At 32.6% G+C, this 22193-nt stretch overlaps 3 protein-coding genes across 3 annotated transcripts; 1 reads left to right on the forward strand and 2 right to left on the reverse strand.

Moving 5' to 3' along the window:
* Positions 1-764: 764 nt before the first annotated feature.
* Positions 765-2691, forward strand: LOC114176030 (40S ribosomal protein S13). The gene is made up of 5 exons (XM_028060923.1): positions 765-913; positions 1002-1074; positions 1196-1334; positions 1616-1802; positions 2337-2691. Exons 1-5 carry the CDS (start codon positions 891-893, stop codon positions 2368-2370), a joined length of 456 nt encoding a protein of 151 aa, XP_027916724.1. The 5' UTR covers positions 765-890; the 3' UTR covers positions 2371-2691.
* Positions 2692-4304: 1613 nt separating this feature from the next.
* On the reverse strand, positions 4305-9971 carry LOC114175746 (maspardin). The gene is made up of 8 exons (XM_028060533.1): positions 9667-9971; positions 9401-9526; positions 7842-7940; positions 6492-6634; positions 5896-6004; positions 5558-5665; positions 5050-5190; positions 4305-4948 (listed from the first exon to the last, which is right to left on the reverse strand). Exons 1-8 carry the CDS (start codon positions 9736-9738, stop codon positions 4532-4534), a joined length of 1215 nt encoding a protein of 404 aa, XP_027916334.1. The 5' UTR covers positions 9739-9971; the 3' UTR covers positions 4305-4531.
* A 1978-nt stretch (positions 9972-11949) lies between these two features.
* LOC114175744 (UDP-glucuronate 4-epimerase 5) lies at positions 11950-13676 on the reverse strand. Its single transcript, XM_028060532.1, is given in 2 exon segments — positions 11950-13360; positions 13363-13676. Coding segments are annotated over 2 exon segments (1287 nt in total). The 5' UTR covers positions 13544-13676; the 3' UTR covers positions 11950-12254.
* Positions 13677-22193: the final 8517 nt, after the last annotated feature.

The following is a 22193-nucleotide window of genomic DNA, read 5'->3' on the forward strand; positions in this document are numbered from 1 at the left end:
TGGTATTCTAATCTAAAATGTAAACAATTATAATTTATTTCAAAGTATTTGATATGCAAGAAACAATCATCCTCCTAATATTGAATATTTGATAATATTATGTTTTCTTTACTGTAATTTTTTTCTTTTATAAAAATTAATATTGAAGTAATTAGAACATGAGTACGGGTATGTGTACGAGATTATACCCGTTACCCGGTGGGGATGGGGATGAAACAAAAGTTTGATAACCGTTAGGTTTGGGTATGAGGATGAATTTTTTATGCAGGAATGAGTATGGGATAACGAAACCCGTCTCCGTCCCGTCCCGTTGTCATCTCTAAATGTGACTTTCTTTTAACTTATCTATTACCAATATTATATTTATGAACAAAACTGATTTTGTTGATATTATTATCTAAATTTTACACTTGCTAACACACATAACTTTTAAAAATATAGAAAAAAAGTTAAATAATTATATAGTTATTCTTGAGTTGAAGAATTCTTTTTTGTCAAAAGATTATAGGTTATATATATATATATATATATATATTTTTTTTTTTTAAGTAATAGAATTATTTTAATTAAAATAAAAGATAAAATAGTATAATTGAAAATGACCAAAAGATATATTTATATAATGGTACGTAAAAGTGTACTTAGAGTGGATATGTGTAATTATAGAATTGTAGAAGTTAATAAAAAAAAAAACTTATTTTTATAATTACTTTTATATTAATGTTTTTATAATTCTAATATAAATTTTAGTGATTTTTTGGGGTGGCTGTTTCATTTATAAATAATAGACAAGGGTTCAGATTCTAGGGTTTTTCAGAGTGTAGTGTGCCGAAGAGCGTCGCAACCCTAATCAGAAGAAGCAGAGCTTCAACTAAGTCACAGCACCAGCCATGGGTCGTATGCACAGCCGCGGGTTTGTACCAATCTGTCAAGTTCTTTCATCAATTTCGTTCTATTCTTTTCCATTATTCGAAATCAAAGTTTTTTATTTTTGGTTTCAGTAAGGGTATATCCTCTTCTGCTTTGCCCTACAAAAGGACACCGCCCAGTTGGCTTAAGATCTCTTCGCAAGATGTAGCTTTCTATCTCTCTATGTATCAGTGTTCAAAGATTATATTTTTATATCTTGTATCTTGTTTTTTAACCTTTTTTTTTTATTGTGCAATCTGTTTTTCTCATCTGTTGAATTTTCTAGGTGGAAGAGAATATCTGTAAGTTCGCGAAGAAGGGTTTAACCCCATCGCAGATTGGTGTCATTCTTCGAGATTCTCATGGTATTGCTCAGGTGAAGAGCGTTACTGGCAGCAAAATCCTTCGGATCCTCAAAGCTCATGGTTTGTGCTTACTCTCTGCTATAACGCTTACAATTTCTATTGATTTTTTACGCGATTGTAATATGGAAAATGCTAATGGATAGTTGTAAGGAAGAGATATAGAAAGAAAGGAAAGAATAGGAGGAAACAAAGTGATATATGTGATGAGTGGTGTGAATGGTAAAAGAAGCGAGATAAGAAGAAGAGATGGTGTGGGAATGTGAAGTAAAATAGAATGTGTATTTGTTTATAGGTGCCCTACTGATACTAATGATGAAAAATGTTTTGGTGTTTGTTTTCAGGACTTGCGCCTGAAATTCCAGAGGATTTGTACCATTTGATTAAGAAGGCAGTTTCAATTAGGAAGCATCTGGAGAGAAACAGAAAGGACAAGGACTCCAAGTTTAGGTTGATTCTCGTGGAGAGCAGAATCCACCGTCTTGCTCGCTACTACAAGAAGACCAAGAAGCTCCCACCTGTCTGGAAGTAGTAAGTGCATTGAAACCCTTCACCTATATGTTGCATCCATGACTATTTTGATATTATTTTATCGATGCTTTTATGCTGTGAGCAATGGAATGGAAGTGAAAAGAAATGGTTAGCTTCAGTTTTTCTCTGCCTCTCCTAACACAGATTAGATAATTCCTTTGTATCGTTTCTCTGTATACGTTAAATTTATGTGTACCAAATACTTTGATTCTTTTTTGCAAGCACGTTTTCAGTATTTATTTGAGATGGGCGGCATAAATAGTCATTCAACTTATAGTTTTGTTTTTTAGATCTGTTAATGGTGAAAACTGATGAAAGTGTCATGCTGATAGACATTTTCCTAGAAGTGTTGTATGCATACTTGATATCATTTGGATGTTATATTACATAGAAATGAATTTTTTCTAATTGAATTTAATTTTTACTGATGTTCATTGCTTATGTATTTGTAATCTGAAACCTAATATTGTCTTTTTTGTTTACCTGTTTGCCCTGTCCCTGACCTTCTATTGATGGCTTGTAATATTTGTGCAGTGAATCAACAACTGCTAGCACTCTGGTTGCTTAGAGAATGTATGCACCTTTCATGGGCTTTACTGCCTTGCAGTAGCTGTTGAGCTAGCAATTTGCCAGATCATTTTGATGTTTATTTGAAGGCTGGATAGGTAATGTGGTCTTAGATTCGCTAAGATCTTGTGGTTAGACTGAGAAAGATACTTCAAAGTAGTTAAGTCAATTTATCAATGTGGTGTTTTTATTTTATTTTAGCTGTTGGAGGTTGTCTTTTAAAGAGATGGCTGAATGCGGTTTTTGGTTATAATTTCGAGTAATATATATGCTGAGAAGTTTTGACTTTTGAAAGATCGCAGTGTTTACTGCTTTAGTACCATATGTCTGTGCATACAATTAGCTTCCGATAGATCGCCACAAATGCAAGTGAAAGTGTTTTCTTTTGAAATTTATCGCCAAATCATACTTCGGGTTTCATGTTTTCGCTTAGCCAATCCTTACGTTGTTCCAATAATGTGGAGTGTCAAGGATGTAGTTTAAACATCGAAATAAATGTCATTGATTTTGTACTTAAAATTTGAATACAAAATTTGGGTTGTGAATTTTATTCTCCCTTTCACTCAACAAAGCGTCTATTATGTTTTTCTTTCTATTTTGAATATAACTTTGCTTATTTTAATCAGTGTAAGGATTTGTTTTTTTATCGGAAAGTTAATAATATATCCCGACTTAGATGCTTAGCTATTATTTAAAATATAACTTATATATTTTATTGAATTTTTATTTATTTGTAATATGTTTTACATTTATATTTATATGGAATTGAATTATTTTGTCTTCGTTACACGTTATTTTTTAATTATATAAAATAAATTAATAAGATAAATACAAATATTTGTCGTGTGCGATTACTTTCTTAGAGATGTCATTTACAAGAGTTCTTACCAAGAGATGCGCTGGGTATATCTGAAAGTCAGAAATTGGTTACCAACTGACGAAGGGTAGAGAATAACTTTCCGTTAAGAACATTGCTAATTGGCTGCGACAGTCCCTGCTTTCTAGAAGTTATGTAAGCACTGGGTTTTGCATCAAGAGCTACTCTTATTTGGATACCACTTCTTAAGAATGGGTTTTATACAAATTGTGGCAATATTTTGACTCCTTTTTGTGTGGTGTTTCAGTCATGGATTAGTAAGATAGAAGTTTAATGCGGTACTTGATTACAAAGTTCTCCAGCTTAATACAGAAGAGTCCTACGGATTCAGATATTATGTTCTGCATAAGTCATAACAGCTGATAAACCGATAAAAGATGTCAGTATCATCCTTAATACCATAATATAATGCACCACACAAGCCAGATACTTGTCCAGAAAGGTGAATCCAAGCTAATCAATCATATAGTCGCGGGTTTGTGTTAAGAACTTTCAAGATGAGATGTTTGGGTCAAGTGATCAGTCTCATAACGTGGTGAAATAGAGATTAATATCTTCTGGCGATACAAGTTAATACATTTCTCAAGCACATATTTGAGTCATTACAATTTAACCATTTGGTTGATTGATAATCGATATTCTGATTATTCGCAGTTTAGCCAAATTGTGTGCAGAAGTCTGTTGAATTACAACTAAAAAATATTCTGGAATGGTTTATACCTGCGAATTATGTACCAACTAGGTAAATAATCAGAATAACCAATTCCTATTGAGAAACTTGATTTATTGTTTTAAATATGGTTTTTCCTTTCATCATATTATATTTTTATCGGTAAAATTCGAATGCGAAACTTTGTCTAAGAAATTCAAATGCAATATCATTTATACCAACAAACATTGTGGTGGTTTATCATCAATCTTTCTAGCCTGTTATTTGATTTCAATACCTGCTTTAAATAAAAAGGTAGAATTTTACGCGACCACTATCCGACTTCACAGATACATAGAGGAAGAATGTGCCAAATAAAAAAAATATACAGAGGAAAATTTTCACAACATTTCTTGGTCACGTAAATACTTGAAACATGGAACATAAATTTGGATGGAACAGTTTAAACACTACCTTCAAATTGCACGCAATAACTTACAGCATCGCTATCTCAAGTTCATCCAGCTAAAGGAACTCAACTCAGACATCCAATCCACAATACAGTCCATCTCAATAGCTTTGTTTCACACCCTTGGTTCTCACCACAACACATTGAATCTCCAAAAGAATTCTGACTTACACAACTTGACTAAATTCCAAAGAATAGTTCCAGATAATGTACAGTGAACTGATGTAATGAAGAAGATGTAAAATTGCAATATGGCACATGAAATGTACAGAAGTTCCTGGAATGTTCGTTCTCCCTTTGAATCCACCAGGAAGGGCATATAAGGCGTGTTCATGATTCAAGTGGCAACATTCTGAACTATCAAGTGGCTGCTTGTCTAAATTACCGGATCCTGAGCTTTCTGGGGTAGGATTTATGTCATAATCAGCAGGTGAATTCTCTGAGCCCCCTCTATCGTCTTCGTGGGACTTGTCAGACTCATCTTCGTTACTCTCTTTGCTACTAGGACTTCCTCCAAGATCACCCTTAGGTATGTTGTGAACCAAATCTGGCCGAGCTTCGACACCAACACGCCTGAGGTGTAACTGCATGAGGATATAAACATGTTAAAAGATAAACCCATGTGCCCAAGACTGTCAGAACAAATCCCATGTAAAATAAGAAAAGTCAGATACCACATATATACCTGAAGATGCAAGTTCACTTCATCAGGCCTAGAAAGAAATGGAAAATCTCCACCAGTTTTCAAATAAGCGCGCCTTGCCTCTGGATATCTTTCACCCAGTTGATCTTTGAGTTGTTGAGGAATTGCACAGTAGTCATTAGTCTTTAAGAAAGGAGAAAGATCATGTACAAGGATGAAAGTGGAGTTATTAAAAATTTTGTACCATACCACACTTCCATAATAATAATAATAATTGTGCTGATAAAACAGTGAGACATTTTCATCAGTGTCACAAGCAAAATGTATTGATGGTGCATTATAGAAATTACCGGTACCAGAGGAATTTAAGAGTGGAATAGTATTACTCAAAAAAGGAGCTTGTACACGGCACATCAAAACAATGCGATTACAATTGATCTAGAGATTCGACAATTAAGATTTTTTTTAAGATAAAAAAGAACTATCCAAAAAAATTCATTTCATATCAGCATTATACAGAAATAAGTAATTATATCTTAAGATGACATACATCCATTATAGTGATAAACGAATCTGAAAGAAGAAGAGGTCCCACTGAAGCATCATCTGTTGTCAGCGACAATCTGGAGGCCAAATCTTCTCTAGAGAGCGTTTCCACCTGAATCAAGTAAATCAAAGAAAACATTTAACACAATAAGCGCAAATTCTTCTTAAAAACAGGATATAGATTAAATTTTAAGGAAATGTAGTGCTTGATGACAGTTGATTAATCTCGCAGTCTAAAAGTATAGTGCAAACTCTTTATTTATTGTCTGAAAATAAATTCTTTCGTACTGAGGCAAAATAGCAGTTTGCCAATAAGCAGTTGATTACGCAAGAAAAGATTACCTGAGAAACAACAAAGTCCACTGAATCTGCAATAAATGGTTCATGGGGACCGTCTCGAATTCCTGTCAACACATACCGCTTAAGCAAAAAGGAAGGAGTCCAACTAACACTGTAAACGCAATAGAAAAGCTGAATCAGTAGATGGAAAAAAAATATACATCTAATGAAAAACTATCACGAAGTATAGCAAGAAATTCCCAACCGGGGACAGATGAAACATTTTGTTGGACAAAAAGCTTAAGGGAAGGGGTTCACCATTTTAGGGTCGAGTATACCATACAGTAAGCTCTCACTATAGTAATCATAGATGATGCTTAGTTTGATGGAATATTACAGGAATATATATATATAATTTTGAAGATATCATTCTAGTTTCCTTGTGACTACCTATCATAATTTCTTGGAAGTGCATATAATTGTCCAACGTGTATAGGTATAGGTAAAGTAATCATTGATGCTTTTATTTGCTACGAACTCCACTAGATGACACACAAAGCAGTTTATCTTTCACAAATATAAAGGACAAGAAGGCACATAGTTTGCTAATTTCTAGCATATCAATTATTACTCGTTACAATAGAATCAGAGAAAAGTACATGGGTGCCCATGGCATTGCAGCAGAGAAACTCCGGGTCTCCAAAAATGTGTTTGATAGAACTAAAGACCGAACTCTCCTAGGACGATGCTGTGCAAATAGCTGGGCTAGGAAGCCTCCAAGTGATGTACCATAAAGATGTATCTGTACGAAAGATTAAACTAATTTACTGACCATTTTCTCAAGTTGTTAAAAGCTATGCCACAAAATTATAGATTCAAAAGATGACATTACATTGACAGACATCTAGACATGTTGAGCAGTTAGTGGAGAGATTTGTTGTGTAAACTACTAAAATCATGCACTGTGTCAGCATATTTTATACTAAGCACTTTCATGAACAGATTAAAATCATACATCATTTGGTTGTATATCGTTAATACTTGATAGATATAACTTCTAGAACAGATTAATCCAACAGGATACAAGCTATGAAAATATAATCGAACAAGAACTTGAGTTTTAACCAAACAAAAAATGTATATTTCCAGTGGCAAACTACATCCACTGAAATGGTTGTGGTAAGAACATTTGAAATTTTATCCAAAAAGACCTAAATCTTAACTATATAAAAAACCATGCGCGATATTACAAGTAACAACGTCTCGATCAACCATGAAAACATTGAAAGCAGGCTAACTGGTATTTTAGGTTGGGCTAGAATATTTTTAGGCTCACATGCTGAGGCTTCAAATATATTGCAAAAGAACATGACTTCATTAATCTGGGATGGAAAAAGATATATCAATTTAATTATAAGCACTCAATTCCTTGCAATTAATAATTTTCAGTGAGAACTTTCAAAGAGACTCGAACTGAGTGTTAAGCCTTAATATATACAGCTCCATATTTGGGCTGACGGTCCAATACTGTTAGTTGTTTGGGGATAGGATTCAGCTTGGATTTGTAATGTTTGCCAAATAAAATCCTTTATCATTACACAAATTGTTGGAAAATGTCTAGGAGCCATTCCCTCCTTACGGTACAGGAGTGTAGACATCATACACAACAATATCCAAATTCGAAAGTAGTAACATATGACAGATCACAACAAAATTATAATGGTGCACAACCAAAGTAAATATGAATTTTGTATTATATATGAACACTAGAGGATGTGCAAAACTGAAGTATAAGAACAACAAGAGATTTAAGAAAAAAAAAACTGTTTAATTGAATACCAGCTACGTAGGGCTTTCCATTAACTGGAATGATCAATGTCTCCCACATGGAATAAGTTATCCAATTATACGAAAAAAAGATATATGTGGCTATTAAAGCAAACAATTTATAGATTTAGCATCTGAGTAAGATGTTAGTAGTAGAAAGCAAGATGAGTTTGAGATCATACATGGTGTACATCAATAGCATCCAAGAACTTTTCAAATGCTTGAATCCACTCAGTATTATTCCATACACGAGGTATGTCAACAGATATGACCCTGTAACCCTGTACAAAATAAGGATTAATAAGAAGTAAAGATAAGCATACACCTAATCAATAAAAAAAATTTAGCCAAATCCTGTTAGTAGGCAACACGCAATGAGATTTTATAGTACAGAGCTCAAATTGCATTGCTAATGCTCAATACACCCCTTCTCAGTTGTTATAAGAGAAGTACATATCAGTTACAAAGATAGAAAGCAAATAGAAATAGCAAAGAAATAAATCTGAAAATGGTATTCTGATTAAAAGTCGGAATGCGAGTAATGCAATTCCCTAAAGAAAGGCTATCAATGCTGGAAACAAATAAAAAAGGAAAAGAACTAAATATATGTCTCAGCTCCCTGAGCTGCGTGCCCAAGCCTGTGGCCGTAGCTTGCACTGACTTCCCTTTCACCATCAGCATACTTTATAAATCCCACTCTGACCCTATCATTCTTCCACTCAGGTAGCAACCTCTTCCTCTCTCTAATTTCCACGTGTCCCCCCTCTTTGCTCTTCTGCAGAAAAATCTCCATGTCTTTGGGCCATGAATGAATTGATCTAACATTTAGTCTATACTTTTGGCATGTATTCTTGGGCTCTATCAACCGTGAATACAACAACAAGAATCTTTTGTGAATGATTTTGTAAAATTCAATCCATTTATTTAGAATTAAACTTTCTTAGTAGTTATGATCAATAAAGAAATACCTAGCAAACCATTCAAATATCCAAAACAAGTTTTTCACTAACTATAAGCCATCCAGCAGTTAGATGAGTCTAGGTTATTGCTCTCTTGTTTAGCAGCAGAACTGCAGAAAAAGCATTTTTGAAGTTAGCTACCCGTTGCCTAATGGCTTTGTGGCAAGAGAGAGAGCATATCAACTTAAAAGGAGAAGCTTGGATGATGCCATTATAACATGCAAAATATTGAAGTTAATATATGAGTTGGAGTCTAACATTATGGAAAAATCGACAGGTTGAATAATGAGAAAGATCCACACATCTATTTCCTTAAGTTTTTGGGTTGAGATAGTCATGTTCTCTTGCTTTTTGGCCCGTGACTCATTTTGACTAACAAATTGTTCTAAGGATTTGGGTCAAAGTTCACGTTATGTTATATGTCTTCCCAAGATTTCTCTCGTCGGATTTCCCAACTCACAATGTACACAAGTCAAATCTTAACAATTAAGAGCGCATTTGTAAAACTGTCATCACACATTCCAAAGCAGTTGCGCGTGACTAGAGAGAAATGGATAATATGCATTGAATGAAAGTTAAAGCGTCAAAACAAACACAACTTTAATCATCCACGAATGACTAAGATTAAAACATGGAGTCAAGAGAACCTTTCTAGAGTGCTGCTGATTTTAAATAAGTTTCACTGCGAATTAGAGTGAGTGAAGATTAGGTAATTGCAAAGCGCATCAGTGGAAACACATTAGATGTGATAATGTTTAGGCAATCAGCATATGCATGGGTACCTTCATGGATAATGACATGATCTGTTTATAATATACATCGGCGGTTCCAGCCGTTCCGGGAAGACATATAAGCGGAGGTACAGCTTTTGGTCCGAAATCGTAATACCGCCACTGTTTAGTGCCAATCTATCAAGAATTTAAAAGCAAGAGATCAAAAGAAGAGTACAAATTCCAATCTGTTGATTAAGAAAGCAACTGTAACGGAATCTATGGGTAAAACCTAGAAGTGCAATTGGGAGAAAGAAAAGGGGAAAATAGAAACGTACTGGGATTTTATGAAGAGGGACTTGGGACTTGAAGTGGACGTAATCACCGGGCGCCGAAAAGACGCTTTTCATGGTTAGCACGCTAATTCGCAACGCAAGGGTGGGTGGTTGTCCACTACCACTGCTTATGCCATGCCCATCCTTCAATTTCACCTATCTCTCTCTCTGTCTATGCATTATTGGGATTGCAGGCACGCACATGCCATCTAACCTATGGCCCCTTTCTGTTGTGACGTGAAATTAAATGACCGTTCACAAATGACGCTATTTACAACACAGAATTAAATATTACGGTCACTCTTTTCTTTCTTTCTCTTTTATTCCCTTCGTTTTAATTTCCGATCAAAACCAAATATCGTGTTGTATTATGACTTGGTCCAATCTTCATTCTATACAAGTTTTTTTTTAATGAGTAAATCATTGAAAAGGAGATTAGCTATGTTCCGCGTCTGAATAATTATTATTCTTTTGAATATGCTTAAATTTTAATATTTAAAATAATAGAGGACCAGTAGATTAACCACCGAATATTCTAAATAATCTATATTTTAAGTCATTCCTTTTTTCGCTCCTTTTATCCAGCTTAAATTTCTCAACTGATTTAAATATTTGCCATTGAAACAGTTCGTAAGTCCAGAGAATCGTAAGAAATGAACTAGAGGACAAATCTTAGTTGAAGTAAACTATTGCATCGTTCGTAGATCAGTTTTTTAGTAGATCAGTAGGTACCATTTATGAAACATTTTCGAATTGGTAAGCGACAATATTACAAAGTAATTCTTCTAATCAGTTCTTTTCTTACTATGTGTATATATTTTTCCTTACTTAAAAGAGCATCCAACATGTCACTCAACCAACCACTCGATAGTCAAGAATCTAGTATCATAGGGGGAAAATGTTTTAAGTGTTAGAAAATATCAAAATTATTCAAAAGAAAATTGCATCAACATAATCGCGAAGTTGAAAGGAGTTGGCTTACTTAGGTCATTATGAGGAAATGAAATTGTCAAAAGAGAAAGACAACATGACCCTCCATTGAGTGTGATGAGTAAGCCAGCTGCTAACAAAATGAACAAAACTTAACAATTTATTATGCGTTACTTATATGAATGGAATTTCAAGATTCACAAGTCATGATGTGCTATAAAGAACAACAGTATCAGTCAGCGATTGGTAAGGTCTGGTATTATTACTTCACCTCTTTCCTTTCGCTCTTCGCATAAAAATGGCTGAGAATTGCGAGTTAGAATCACCTAACTCGCAGAATATCATGTGAGCAGTTGAACTCTCTCAACAAGGCACATGATAATGAGATCAACAGGCGGCCCGATGACCCATCCTTGTAGGAAAAGAAGCTTTCGTTTAATCTCTAGAAGAATCATCATTGAGTCGCCTAAAATGAGGAATGAAGACTTCATCACAATCCAACTTAACCGGTATGAAGCTTCTTCAATCACTGTCTGCCAACTACGCAACAGTTGCAGCAAGATAGCCTGTCGTAAATCAACTCTAGCTGACAAATGAAGTTTTACTTACCTTGAACTCAACAAACTGTTTAAAAAATAGTACAAAATAAAGTTAATAAAAGTCTCTCTGAATGCAAGAAGTTTGATCTACCACGTATCGTAACCCCTCATGGTATTACTACCTGATGTGGGCATTCGGCAAGTCAAAGCGAACGCTGCAGCTCACTACCTACCATACCGATCCATCGGTAGGTTGTAATAACTCGCAATTGCAATGTCAATTTACTCGCACATGCACTTGACAAAAGCTTATTTCGAAATCCAGGAGGTACATAGTCGAAACTGATAAGATTAAGGTCACAAAGCATCTGTATCTGATTCTAAATGCGTTCATAGTTTAACCTACTCTTGATCCTTCATAAAAGACTAAACTCAGAACAATATGAAAGAAACTTGTCAGGAAGCATTTGATTCAAATTGAAACCATCAAACTTCCTCGCATATCATCACAAACCACCTGACTACAATGTCATACATGACCAAATTCATTTGTCATTTTATCTTGGTTTCAATACCATTTCATACGTCAGTTGTTAATGACTCCACAGATGGCAGGAACGTTAAATCAAATAGCCTTCTGAATGACAGTTCAACAATCCTGATAATTCAGAGTCACTAAAACAGGTCTATACCTGCACATTTACAACAATACCACTCTCATCTAACATCCAGAATCTGCACCAAACATATGTAATACCCACAAGAATTAGCATTACATGCAGAACACAGACAATTCATCAACCAAATAAAAAGGTAGTTTAAACCAAAATCAAAGCAAAGCAAGTCCATAAGCACAAATAAGTAAAATATGAATTCGATCTCTAGAGTCTCAACTAAAAAATGTACAAAATGGCTAACCTAAAGGCAGGCAGGCATTCAAATGAAAATGAGAAAACCCAAAATTACAAGAAAAATGACAGGACAGAACAGAACATGATGGTAGATCACCCTAAACCCCTAATACAACTGTAAACCCCCAAATACAATCATCAACAGGGCGCCAAAAGAATAGGGGCAGGGAACAATGACTTGTGCAGCAAAGCAAAAGAATCACATCACCATTCACCAAGAGCTCTTCTTGGAGTAGAATTCAAGGTACCACTTCACAAACTTCCTGAGGCCAGTCTCCAAATCAGTGGTAGGCCTGTATCCAAGGTCCCTGTAGGCCAAACTAATATTGGCATGAGTGAACTTAACATCTCCATTTGTTGGCATCGGAAGCGCCTTCTTCTTCGCTTTCACCTTGAGAAGCTTCTCCAAAATCGCAACAAGCTCACTCACAGGCACAGGGGAAGTATTCCCCAAATTAAAAATCCTCAATTGCGCAGGCCCTTTCTTCTTCCCGCCACTCCCAGTACTCTTCTTGGCCGTATCCAAAGCCCCCAAACACCCCTTCACAATATCGTCAATGTAGGTGAAATCCCTCGCCACAGTTCCACCATCGGGGGATTCAAATATGGTAATCTGCTTTCCCTTGAGAATATCCTTCGTGAAGAAAAAATACGCCATGTCGGGCCTACCCCACGGCCCATAAACCGTGAAGAACCGAAGTCCAGTGATGGAAAGCCCATATATGTGGTTATAGCTGTGAGCGATTTCCTCGCCAGCCTTCTTCGTCGCCGCGTAGAGACTCGCCGGTTGATCTGTACGGTCCTTCTCTGAGAAAGGAACCTTCGAATTGAGCCCGTAGACAGAGCTGGACGAGGCCCAAACCACAGAGGGCTGCGGGTTCGCGTTTTTGCAGGCCTCTAGAAGGTTCACGAAGCCTGCGATGTTGCTGTGAACGTAGGATCCAGGGTTCTGCATCGCGTAGCGGACCCCAGCCTGCGCGGCCAAGTGCATGACGTGCGTGAAGGGTACGACGTCGAAGAGCTTGCGGAGGAGCACGGCGTCGTTGATGTCGCCATCGACGATGAACACGCCGGCGCGGTCGAGGAGGCGTTGGCGCGCGCGCTTGAGGTTGGGGTCGTAGTAGCGGTTGAAGTTGTCGAGCCCGAGGACGCCGTCACCGCGGCGCTTGAGGGCGAGGGAGACGTGCGTGCCGACGAAGCCCGCGGCGCCGGTGACGAGCACAGTGAGGCTAGAGGAGGAGGAGCGGCGCGCGGATTTGGCGACGCGCTTCTCCCAGTGGGAGCCGCCCCAGGAGTCGCCAAGGGCGCGGCGGGGGAGGTGGAGGGAGACGGCGGAGAGAGGATGAAGAGGAAAAGGATGAATGCGAGAAAGAAGGAGGACCAGAGAGTGAGCTTGGAGAGTGAGGAGTGGATGCGGAGGCGGTGGTGGATGTACGGGGATTTTTCTGGCTTCAATTTCCCTGGCGTTGAGGGCGCGTGGTGCTCATTCACCTGCGACATTTCATTCAACCACCACACCTTTCAATGCGCACTGCTTAAGTTTTTCTCTTTTATCTGATGAAGATGATGATGATGAGGGATACAAAAGGGTTTCTGTGATTACTTTTTCGTTTTTGCTTCTTTCCACCACCCGACTTAGATATGTGTTTTACTTATACCACGTTTCCATTAGGATACTTCCAAAATACACGTGGCATTTTCTTTTTATATTTAAGTTTCATTTCTTTATTTCTACATACTACTCTTTCAAAATTGTTATTACAAAACTGTAAGAAAAGCTGTTCAATTTAATGTCTGGTTTTGTTTTGAATAAAATTATTTCCAAAAAAATACATGAAAGTAACAAACAATTATATTAATATGTTTAAATTTTAAATAATTAAAAATAATAGTTGTAGAATTAATTTGCTCCCACGTTTAGGAAAAAAAAAATGTTCTTAGATAAACAATGAAAGTTTAGTATGTTAAATTATTTCTCTTATTTTTATTTCATTTCCTCTGTTTAGTGTGTTAGGGTGCATTTACTGCACCGTAGAAAGCTGGTCCATAGATAAATTAGTAGCAGTCATTTTTTCCAAATAATAAAATCGAAAATAATGGGGTGCAGGTAAAAATGTGATAGGATGCAGATATCAACTCGTAGCCCAGAAAATACAATCTTTAAGGATTTGAGTTTGGTTTTGAAACTATTTTGGTAACTGCAATATATTTTTATGTGGAAAAACTTTAATTTTCAATATATTTTTATATGGAAAAACTTTAAATTGCTTATTGCAATATACTGCAAAGGTGATTATGATGATAACATTTTTTTTATTGTCTATTAAGTTTGTTGGTATATATTGTCACCAGTTATTATATCGTTCCATAAAACAACTAATGTATAAGGCGATAGTTTCAGGATCCGCTTTTGAGCAATAAACTCATTTGAGTAAGTAAATCTCAGGGTATTGATAAATTATTCATTGCAATAAGTAACTGGTGATGAATTTCTAAATGCCACAAATCTCAAACCACTTTCATAGATTATTATCACTGCTTCCTTTCCATATATTAAACATTAATGAATATAAATTAATAATATGTCACAAATATAAATTTGGATAAAAAAGAGTTTTTAATGTCCTAAAACTAGCAACAAAACTTGTTATACATTTGAAAACAATATTTTAACAGGTTGGCAGATAGCACATGGTAATGCTATATTAATTTGACTTTGCTAAAATGTCATTAAGTATTTTATTTTAAATTTAATTGTATTTTTTCTTGCTAAACTTTTTTTGACACAATTTCTATATTATATTTGTCATTCTTCTTCCAGGAATTAGGTAAAAAATATATTTCCTAGGTGCCGCTGATTACATTAAATTATATTTTCACCCTAAATGTATATCTACTTATCAATGAAAATAAGTGATTTCAAAAGAAATATACATAATAATATAAATTTGATTGCAAAATACTACAGAGACAATAAAATCTTCGTGACTATATTTCATCTTCTTGTTATTATTTGTATTTTTGCCATTATCTACAAAGTTATGAACAAACAATATGTATACTTAACAAACACGTTAACAAATACTTATTTCACGTCTATATTTGATTGTATGCTTCTTTGTTATTATTGAAAATATCTGCAAGATCTTATTAACATCAAAATCTTTTGAAGAAAGTATAAAAGCTACTTCATGTAAAGGAAAGACAAAATATACACTCTTGAACATCTTCTATTCATCTTGTTCTTACTCTTCAATTTGCATTCTTCTGGCGCTTCTTGTCATAAGGGTTTTTTTTTTATTTTTTATTTTTTATTTATTTTTTATATCATGATGCCATAAGAATAAACTTTGGTGGTCATGGAGAATATGTTTGTTTTTGAGTGACATTATCACCCCACTATTTCTTATTTTCTATCACCCCACTATTTCTTATTTTCTTCCTTTCGATCATATATACAAAATAAACTCTATGATTAGCCATGTAGACTTTCCAATTCAGTAAGTTATTAGTATATATTATATTATCTTATCCTTAACTTATACAAAATTCCAAATAAACTTAAATGAAGTCAATATATTGACTATCCTTACCTTCATTCCAAGGATTTTTCAATGAAAGAAACGGAAGGACTAAGCAAGTTATGAAAATCTTAACCTACTTCGAATAAACTTAAACTAGCATATATTGATCTAATGAGCTCTTACCTCACATGAAAAACAAGAGAAAAAGAAAAAAAATAAATATTCAACAATAAAAAACTTACTTTAAGACAAATTATAATTAATTCAAAATGTCCTAATATTTTCCTTTACAAATTGGCTTCCTACTGAACTAAAAAAAGTAAAATGGTATTAGTATTTTAAAGAAAAGTTTGAGAGAATGAAATAAAGGAGTTTAGAAAGATGATGACGTTTTTAACCGTTTTTTTTTTTTCTAAAAACACCAAAAAATAAAAAATAGCGATGCGAGAAGACATAAAAACATATTTATATTAAAATATTATAACCATAGATTATATACAGATAAAAAAGAAAAATATATATTTTTTAAATATTTTTTAATTAATTGAGTTACCGTTATGCTTTGATGTAAAAAATTTATTTATTCTATAATAACGTATATTTTGTTATAGACATAAATTTATCCCATATTTGTTAGTCATGTAATTAATTATAAACTAATTAGGTGAAATGAAACTATTTGTTAACACAATATATTATTTGGTTGTTAATATACTAAAAAATATATATTCATATTAAATTTATTAGTGAAAATATATGCACACCTAAGTTTGACTATTGTCGGACACAGGATACGAGGTTGAGGTTTATAATGTGAGATATGTTTATAATAGTCAATCAAGAACATGTGACTACATTAAGATAGTCTAAAAATAACTTAACATAAAACGATTAAGTAGTTGTATTAAGATATGATTGAATTCTTTTAGATAAATTTTTTATTATAATAATTATTTTAATTTTAAAAAATAGTTAAATTTAAAAAAGAAATATGAAATTGAAAAGGAGCTGTTAAATTAAAAAAAGTCATTTAAATGATAAAATAGATAAATTAATTATTTCTATTTAAAAATGTATTTAAAGGATAAAATTTGAAACAGAATATGTACACTAAAAGAGATTTCTTTATATAATATAATAGTATAGATTATAACCGTAATTAATTATATAAAAATAATAATAAGTTACATTTTAAGTAATTGACCTATTAATCTATCTATGCACCGGATATTCACTTTTCTTTTTTTACATATTTTATTTTTCAACTTTATCCATACTAACTGTTTTCTAAATTAAAATAATTAACCTACAAATTTTATCTTTGATTGTCTTGTTTCTTTTAAAAGAAAATTAATCACTTTTTAAATTAAAATAATTATTTATAATAAACAATTACTTATAAAATAAATAAAAAGATTAAAATTATTTTATATACTTTTATTTTAAAAAATTAAGCTGCCCATAATGTCGATATTTCACATGTTGCATTTTTATTACCTTAATATATATATATATATATATATATATATATATATATATATATATTAGCGAACACACAGACGCGACAACGCCCGTATTCGCATTTTTTAATTTTTAAGAAATTTAAAATTAATAATAAATATATAATTTTTAAAATAGTTGTTAAATATAAAATTAGAAAAAAAAAGATATGTAAAATTAAAATTTAAAACAAAAGAGATTTGTACAATGATGAAAAGTAAATTATTTATAAAATAATTAATTTTTAAAATAACTAAGGGTAAAATGGGTACTATGAAATGTGGATACAAAAAGAGGCATCCCCTTTATTGTTTTATATAGGCTTAATTATGATTTTGGTGTCCTAATTTGTTGGGTTGGTTCATTTTGGTCCCCTTATTATTTTTTTGTTCAATTTGGTCCTCTAATTCTTTAAAAGGTTCAATTTGGTCCCTGCCGTTAAGTCAACTTTAACACCGTCTCCTTGACCTGCCACATGTCATTTTGTGAAATTTTCAATTTTTTTTTAATTTTTTTTAAATATTTTTTTTTAATTTTTTTAAATTTTTAAATTTTTTTTTTAAAAAATAAACTGCCACGTGTCACCTTGTGGTTGTGACACGTGTCAATTTGAGATTTTTTTATTTAAAAGAATGTACTACCACGTGGCAGGTCACAATTGTGCCACGTGTCAAGCTAATATTGGTTGTTTTCAATTTAGTCCCTCTATTTAAAATTTTGATTCAATTTAGTCTCCCAATTTTTTAAAATGATTCAATTTTGTCCTCTCTAATTTGATACCAAATTAGTAATTAAGCTTAATTACAACTTATATATACATATTAAAATAATTTTTATTATATTTATAGATTAAATTACTCCATCTAACTATTCAAATTATTATTATTTTTTACATGTATAGAAAATTTCAAGTGTAAAAAATTACAAGTGAAAAATGTAAGAAATGAAATAACATGAGTATTTAGGGAGTGATTTGATGTATAAATGGTAAAAAATCATTTTAACATGAATATATAAATTGTAATTAAGTTTAATTATTAATTTGGTCTCAAATTGGAGAGCACAAAATTGAATGATTTTAAAAAATTGGGGGACTAAATTGAATCAAAATTGTAAATAGAGGGACTAAATTGAAAACAACCAATGTTAGTTTGACACGTGGCACAATCGTGACCTGTCACGTGGCAGTACATTTTTTAAATAAAAAATCTCAAATTGACACGTGTCACAACCATAAGATGACACGTGGCAGTTTAATTTTTAAAAAAAATTAAAAAAAATTGAAAATTTCACAAAATGATACGTGGCATGTACGGAGACGGTGTTAAAGTTAACTTAACGGCAGAGACCAAATTGAACTTTTTAAGGAATTAGAGGACCAAATTGAACCAAAAAATAATAAGGGGACCAAAATGAACCAACCCAACAAATTAGAGGACCAAAATGATAATTAAGTCTTATATATATATATATATATATATATATATATATATATATATATATATATATATGAAAAAGAAAAAGAAAATAACTTGAATAAATTTTTAATGATTAATTAAGAGGATAATAATTAAAAACGAGGAGAGTGATGTATGTAGAAATTTTATAGATTACAACTTTTAAAATTCATAGAAAATTAAACCACATAACAAATTTAACCTATTTATTTGTTAAAAAAAGTTACACATAGCTTTAGATAAAAATAATTAGGAATAATTTAACCTATGAAAAACTTTAAATACTCATATTTTTTCATCCCATTCCCATTATATTCCATTATACTTTCATAATTCATGTTTATAAGATTTGATTACCTAATTCATAAGGATCAAGAAAAGTCATTAATTTCCTTTAAAAATAAAAAGAAATAAAATTAACTAATTTGCTTGATGCAGTAAATATATCTTAAATTTATATTCTACTAAAGTTATTATTGTTATTAATATTTCTCTCTCTATTATAATAGTTGGTTAACGTTAATATATATATATATATATATATATATATATATATATATATATATATATATATATATATATAAAGTTCTAATTTATAACATGCAAGAATCTTATAAAAAAAATCAAAAATTAAATCAAACATATTTTTTACATCACACATATTAGATATGACAATGCGTCGCAATCAAAATCGCGACGAGACGACGAACAAAAAATTAAATTTTCAACCATAGTTTAATTTGAAAAATTAAGGAAAAACAAAAATGATAAAACAAGGTTTGCGAAAAACCAAATTTTGGATCCGAGAGTCGGTTACCTTTAACTAGGGGTGGCAAACGGGCCAGTCCGGCCCGTTTTTGCCCGACCTGTATGTGGCCCGTCAAAAAACGGGCCGGGACGGGCTGACCCGTCAAACAGAAACGAGCCAATAGTCACAACCCGTCCCGTATAGGACGGGCTAACGGGCCGGGCCTGGTTGGCCCGTCTAGTTTTTTTTAATTAGTTTTCAAATTTTTTAATTTGTTTTATTTTTTAAATTTGTTTATATATACATATAAATTATTATTAAAGTCATATTTAATCAAATAAAATATTATTTTAACTTTTAATTGATTAGTTAATGTTTTTAATTAGATAAGTTAAAATAATTATTAAATTTACATATTAAATTATTCAATTATAACTAATAATTCAAACTTAATTTGTAGGTGCTAATGACTTAAATTACAATACTATTATATATTTATACATTAAAAATATATAATCTAAAAAATTAATCTTTTTAATTATTTTTATTTCATTTTATTTTTTTAAAACGGGTCAACGGGCCAGGACAGGCTGGTCCGTACTTTGGCCCGTCAAGTTGACAGGCGGGACGGGACGGGCCTGAACGGGCTGACGGGTTGAAATCTTCAACCCAGCCCGTTCCTTTTAGCACGGGCTGACGGGCTGGCCCGTTGGGCCCAACCCGTTTTGCCACCCCTACCTTTAATGACCATCCTAAGACGGTACCTTTAATTAAATGTACAAAAGTTATGTGATTTTTTTAAAATATTTATTTTCCCCAAAAATAATAATAAATGAATTTACAAAAGAAACAATTTTTTTTTTAGTTTTTTGGGACCGACAAGGATTAATCTTCACTCCTACATATCTTCATTTACAATGAAAAATCAGGGTTACTTAGTTATTTTACAAAAAAAAAAAACTATTTGGAAAACTAATTTGAAAAATCGTTTGAATTTTTTTGATATTTTTGAAAACTTTTTTATTAAATTTTTCGTATTTTGAATGATTTTAAAATTGGTGTCACGCGACCGTGAGTGGCCGGACAAACACTTGAAATAAATTACTTTTTTATATCTTTTATTTTTTCAATTTTTTTAATCATTTATACATTTTTAATATTTTTTTAAAGTTATTCAAGAGTGGATGTGGATGTCGTGAGTAACAAGATAATACATAATATTCATTCCATTGTTTTTTTTTTCATGCCTCCTTGCGGTACATACCATACACACATTCACATGCATGTGTAGCATCTTGCATTTTCATGTCACTTTGCATAACACATAACATGCATCAACACCACATCTTGAAAAAAAAGTTTCACTATAATAAATTCAAAATTAATTGTTTTCCATTTGTTGTTAATAAATTCATGGAATCTTGCCAAAGGTGGAAAAAAAGAAAAGGAGAAAATAAATCATTCTTTGGTCAAATTAGTTAGTTGAATAACTATTTTTTTTAATGAAAAGTGGCATGCTTTTGAAACATTGCTCTAATATGTGTACATGGAATTGCTCAAATTCATTTCCTTTCCATCCCATTTCTCATCACATTACCCTCATAAATCTTTGTTTTGTATTCCATGGCGATCATCATAAAGGGGGCATGTGCCCTAGAATGAATTTAAATTGAAGTGCGTCTTTGAACACAGAAAAAAAAAAGAAGGAAAAAAAAATGAAGAAAAGTCTGTTAGACTGAAAACCCAAGAGGGCGGTCTAAGCAAAAATTAAGATAACAAAAAAAAATAATAATACAAAAAAAAGTAAGAGTAAACAAGGGGCAACCTCTAATGTGTGATTGAATTTTTTTACTTTGGATTAAAGCTTTTGAAATTAAAACAATCATGAGTTGAAATGATGTGTAGTCATGTTTATTTATCAGGAAAAAAATGATCTTCCTTTGTTACCCATTTTGTTAAAAGATCAAAATTTCTTTCTAATTACCTTAAACAAGGGTCACCTTCCCACTGAAGTTAACATAATGTTTGCATCTATTTCATTTGACTTGTAATTCACCAATAAAAAAAATCAAAAAGTTTGGAAAGACAAAAAAAATTGGTTATGCAAAAAAAAAAGAGAGTTGGAAATTGGAAAAAAAAATGGTGAACAAAAGTAGTCAAATGAATTTTTGGTGCAACGTTAGATAAAGACCCTTGTCCTAAATAACCTTTATATACCATTTATTTTGAGCCTTCACTATCCATTTTTTTTATTTTTATATCCCTTAGCCTTGATCACAATACAAGCGTAATAAAGTCCACACAAATCAATACACAAATCAATGATTGATTGTTATTTTTTCAAAACTTTAATTTAGAGGAAAATATTTTGTCATGTTAAGAGGTTTGTAAAAAAAAAAGGATTAAAAAAGTGTTCAAAGATTTGCTTTCAAATACTGGGGCAGTTTATTTTTGGTTGACATATTTCCATCGAGATCAAAATTAGCACGAGTAGTCAAATCAAGGTCATGCCCTCCCATTCTTTCATTCTTCATGTGTATCCTATCATATTTTCTGCTTTGAGCTTAAACTTTGATCAACCTTTCTCCAACCATTACTCATTAATCTCACCTTGAAATAAATTGGGGAGACGTTCCACTTGTTGTTCCTACATTATAGTCGGATTACATTGGGGCAACTAGTATGAAGTTTCCCATTATTTTCAACATTCTCATGTTATCAACAACTGGGACAAGCTCAAACACATTTTGCACTCTAAGACCAATCTATATCCTCAAATTGGGACAAATTTTGACGTCTCCATCTTTTTTGATCAATAACTGGGACAAGCCCAAACACACCTCATGTCCTGAAGTTAACTCTTAACTATCAAATTGGGAACTCCTTAGTCAATTACCTCATCTAATCCCTTCCAAGACCTT

The sequence above is a fragment of the Vigna unguiculata genome, chromosome 3 (assembly GCF_004118075.2).
Source record: "Vigna unguiculata cultivar IT97K-499-35 chromosome 3, ASM411807v1, whole genome shotgun sequence".
NCBI classification, from domain to species: domain Eukaryota; kingdom Viridiplantae; phylum Streptophyta; class Magnoliopsida; order Fabales; family Fabaceae; genus Vigna; species Vigna unguiculata.

Excerpts from the sequence above, each read along its gene's own strand:
- LOC114176030 (XM_028060923.1), top strand. The coding sequence starts at position 891 with ATGGGTCGTATGCACAGCCGCGG. Across the intron at positions 914-1,001 it reads GGTCGTATGCACAGCCGCGG|TAAGGGTATATCCTCTTCTG; the intron begins GTTTGTACCAAT and ends TTTTGGTTTCAG. Across the intron at positions 1,335-1,615 it reads TCGGATCCTCAAAGCTCATG|GACTTGCGCCTGAAATTCCA; the intron begins GTTTGTGCTTAC and ends GTTTGTTTTCAG.
- LOC114175746 (XM_028060533.1), bottom strand. The coding sequence starts at position 9,738 with ATGAAAAGCGTCTTTTCGGCGCCCGGTGATTACGTCCACTTCAAGTCC. Across the intron at positions 9,527-9,666 it reads TCCCTCTTCATAAAATCCCA|ATTGGCACTAAACAGTGGCG; the intron begins GTACGTTTCTAT and ends AATTCTTGATAG. Across the intron at positions 6,005-6,491 it reads GCAATGCCATGGGCACCCAT|TGTTAGTTGGACTCCTTCCT; the intron begins GTACTTTTCTCT and ends TTGCGTTTACAG.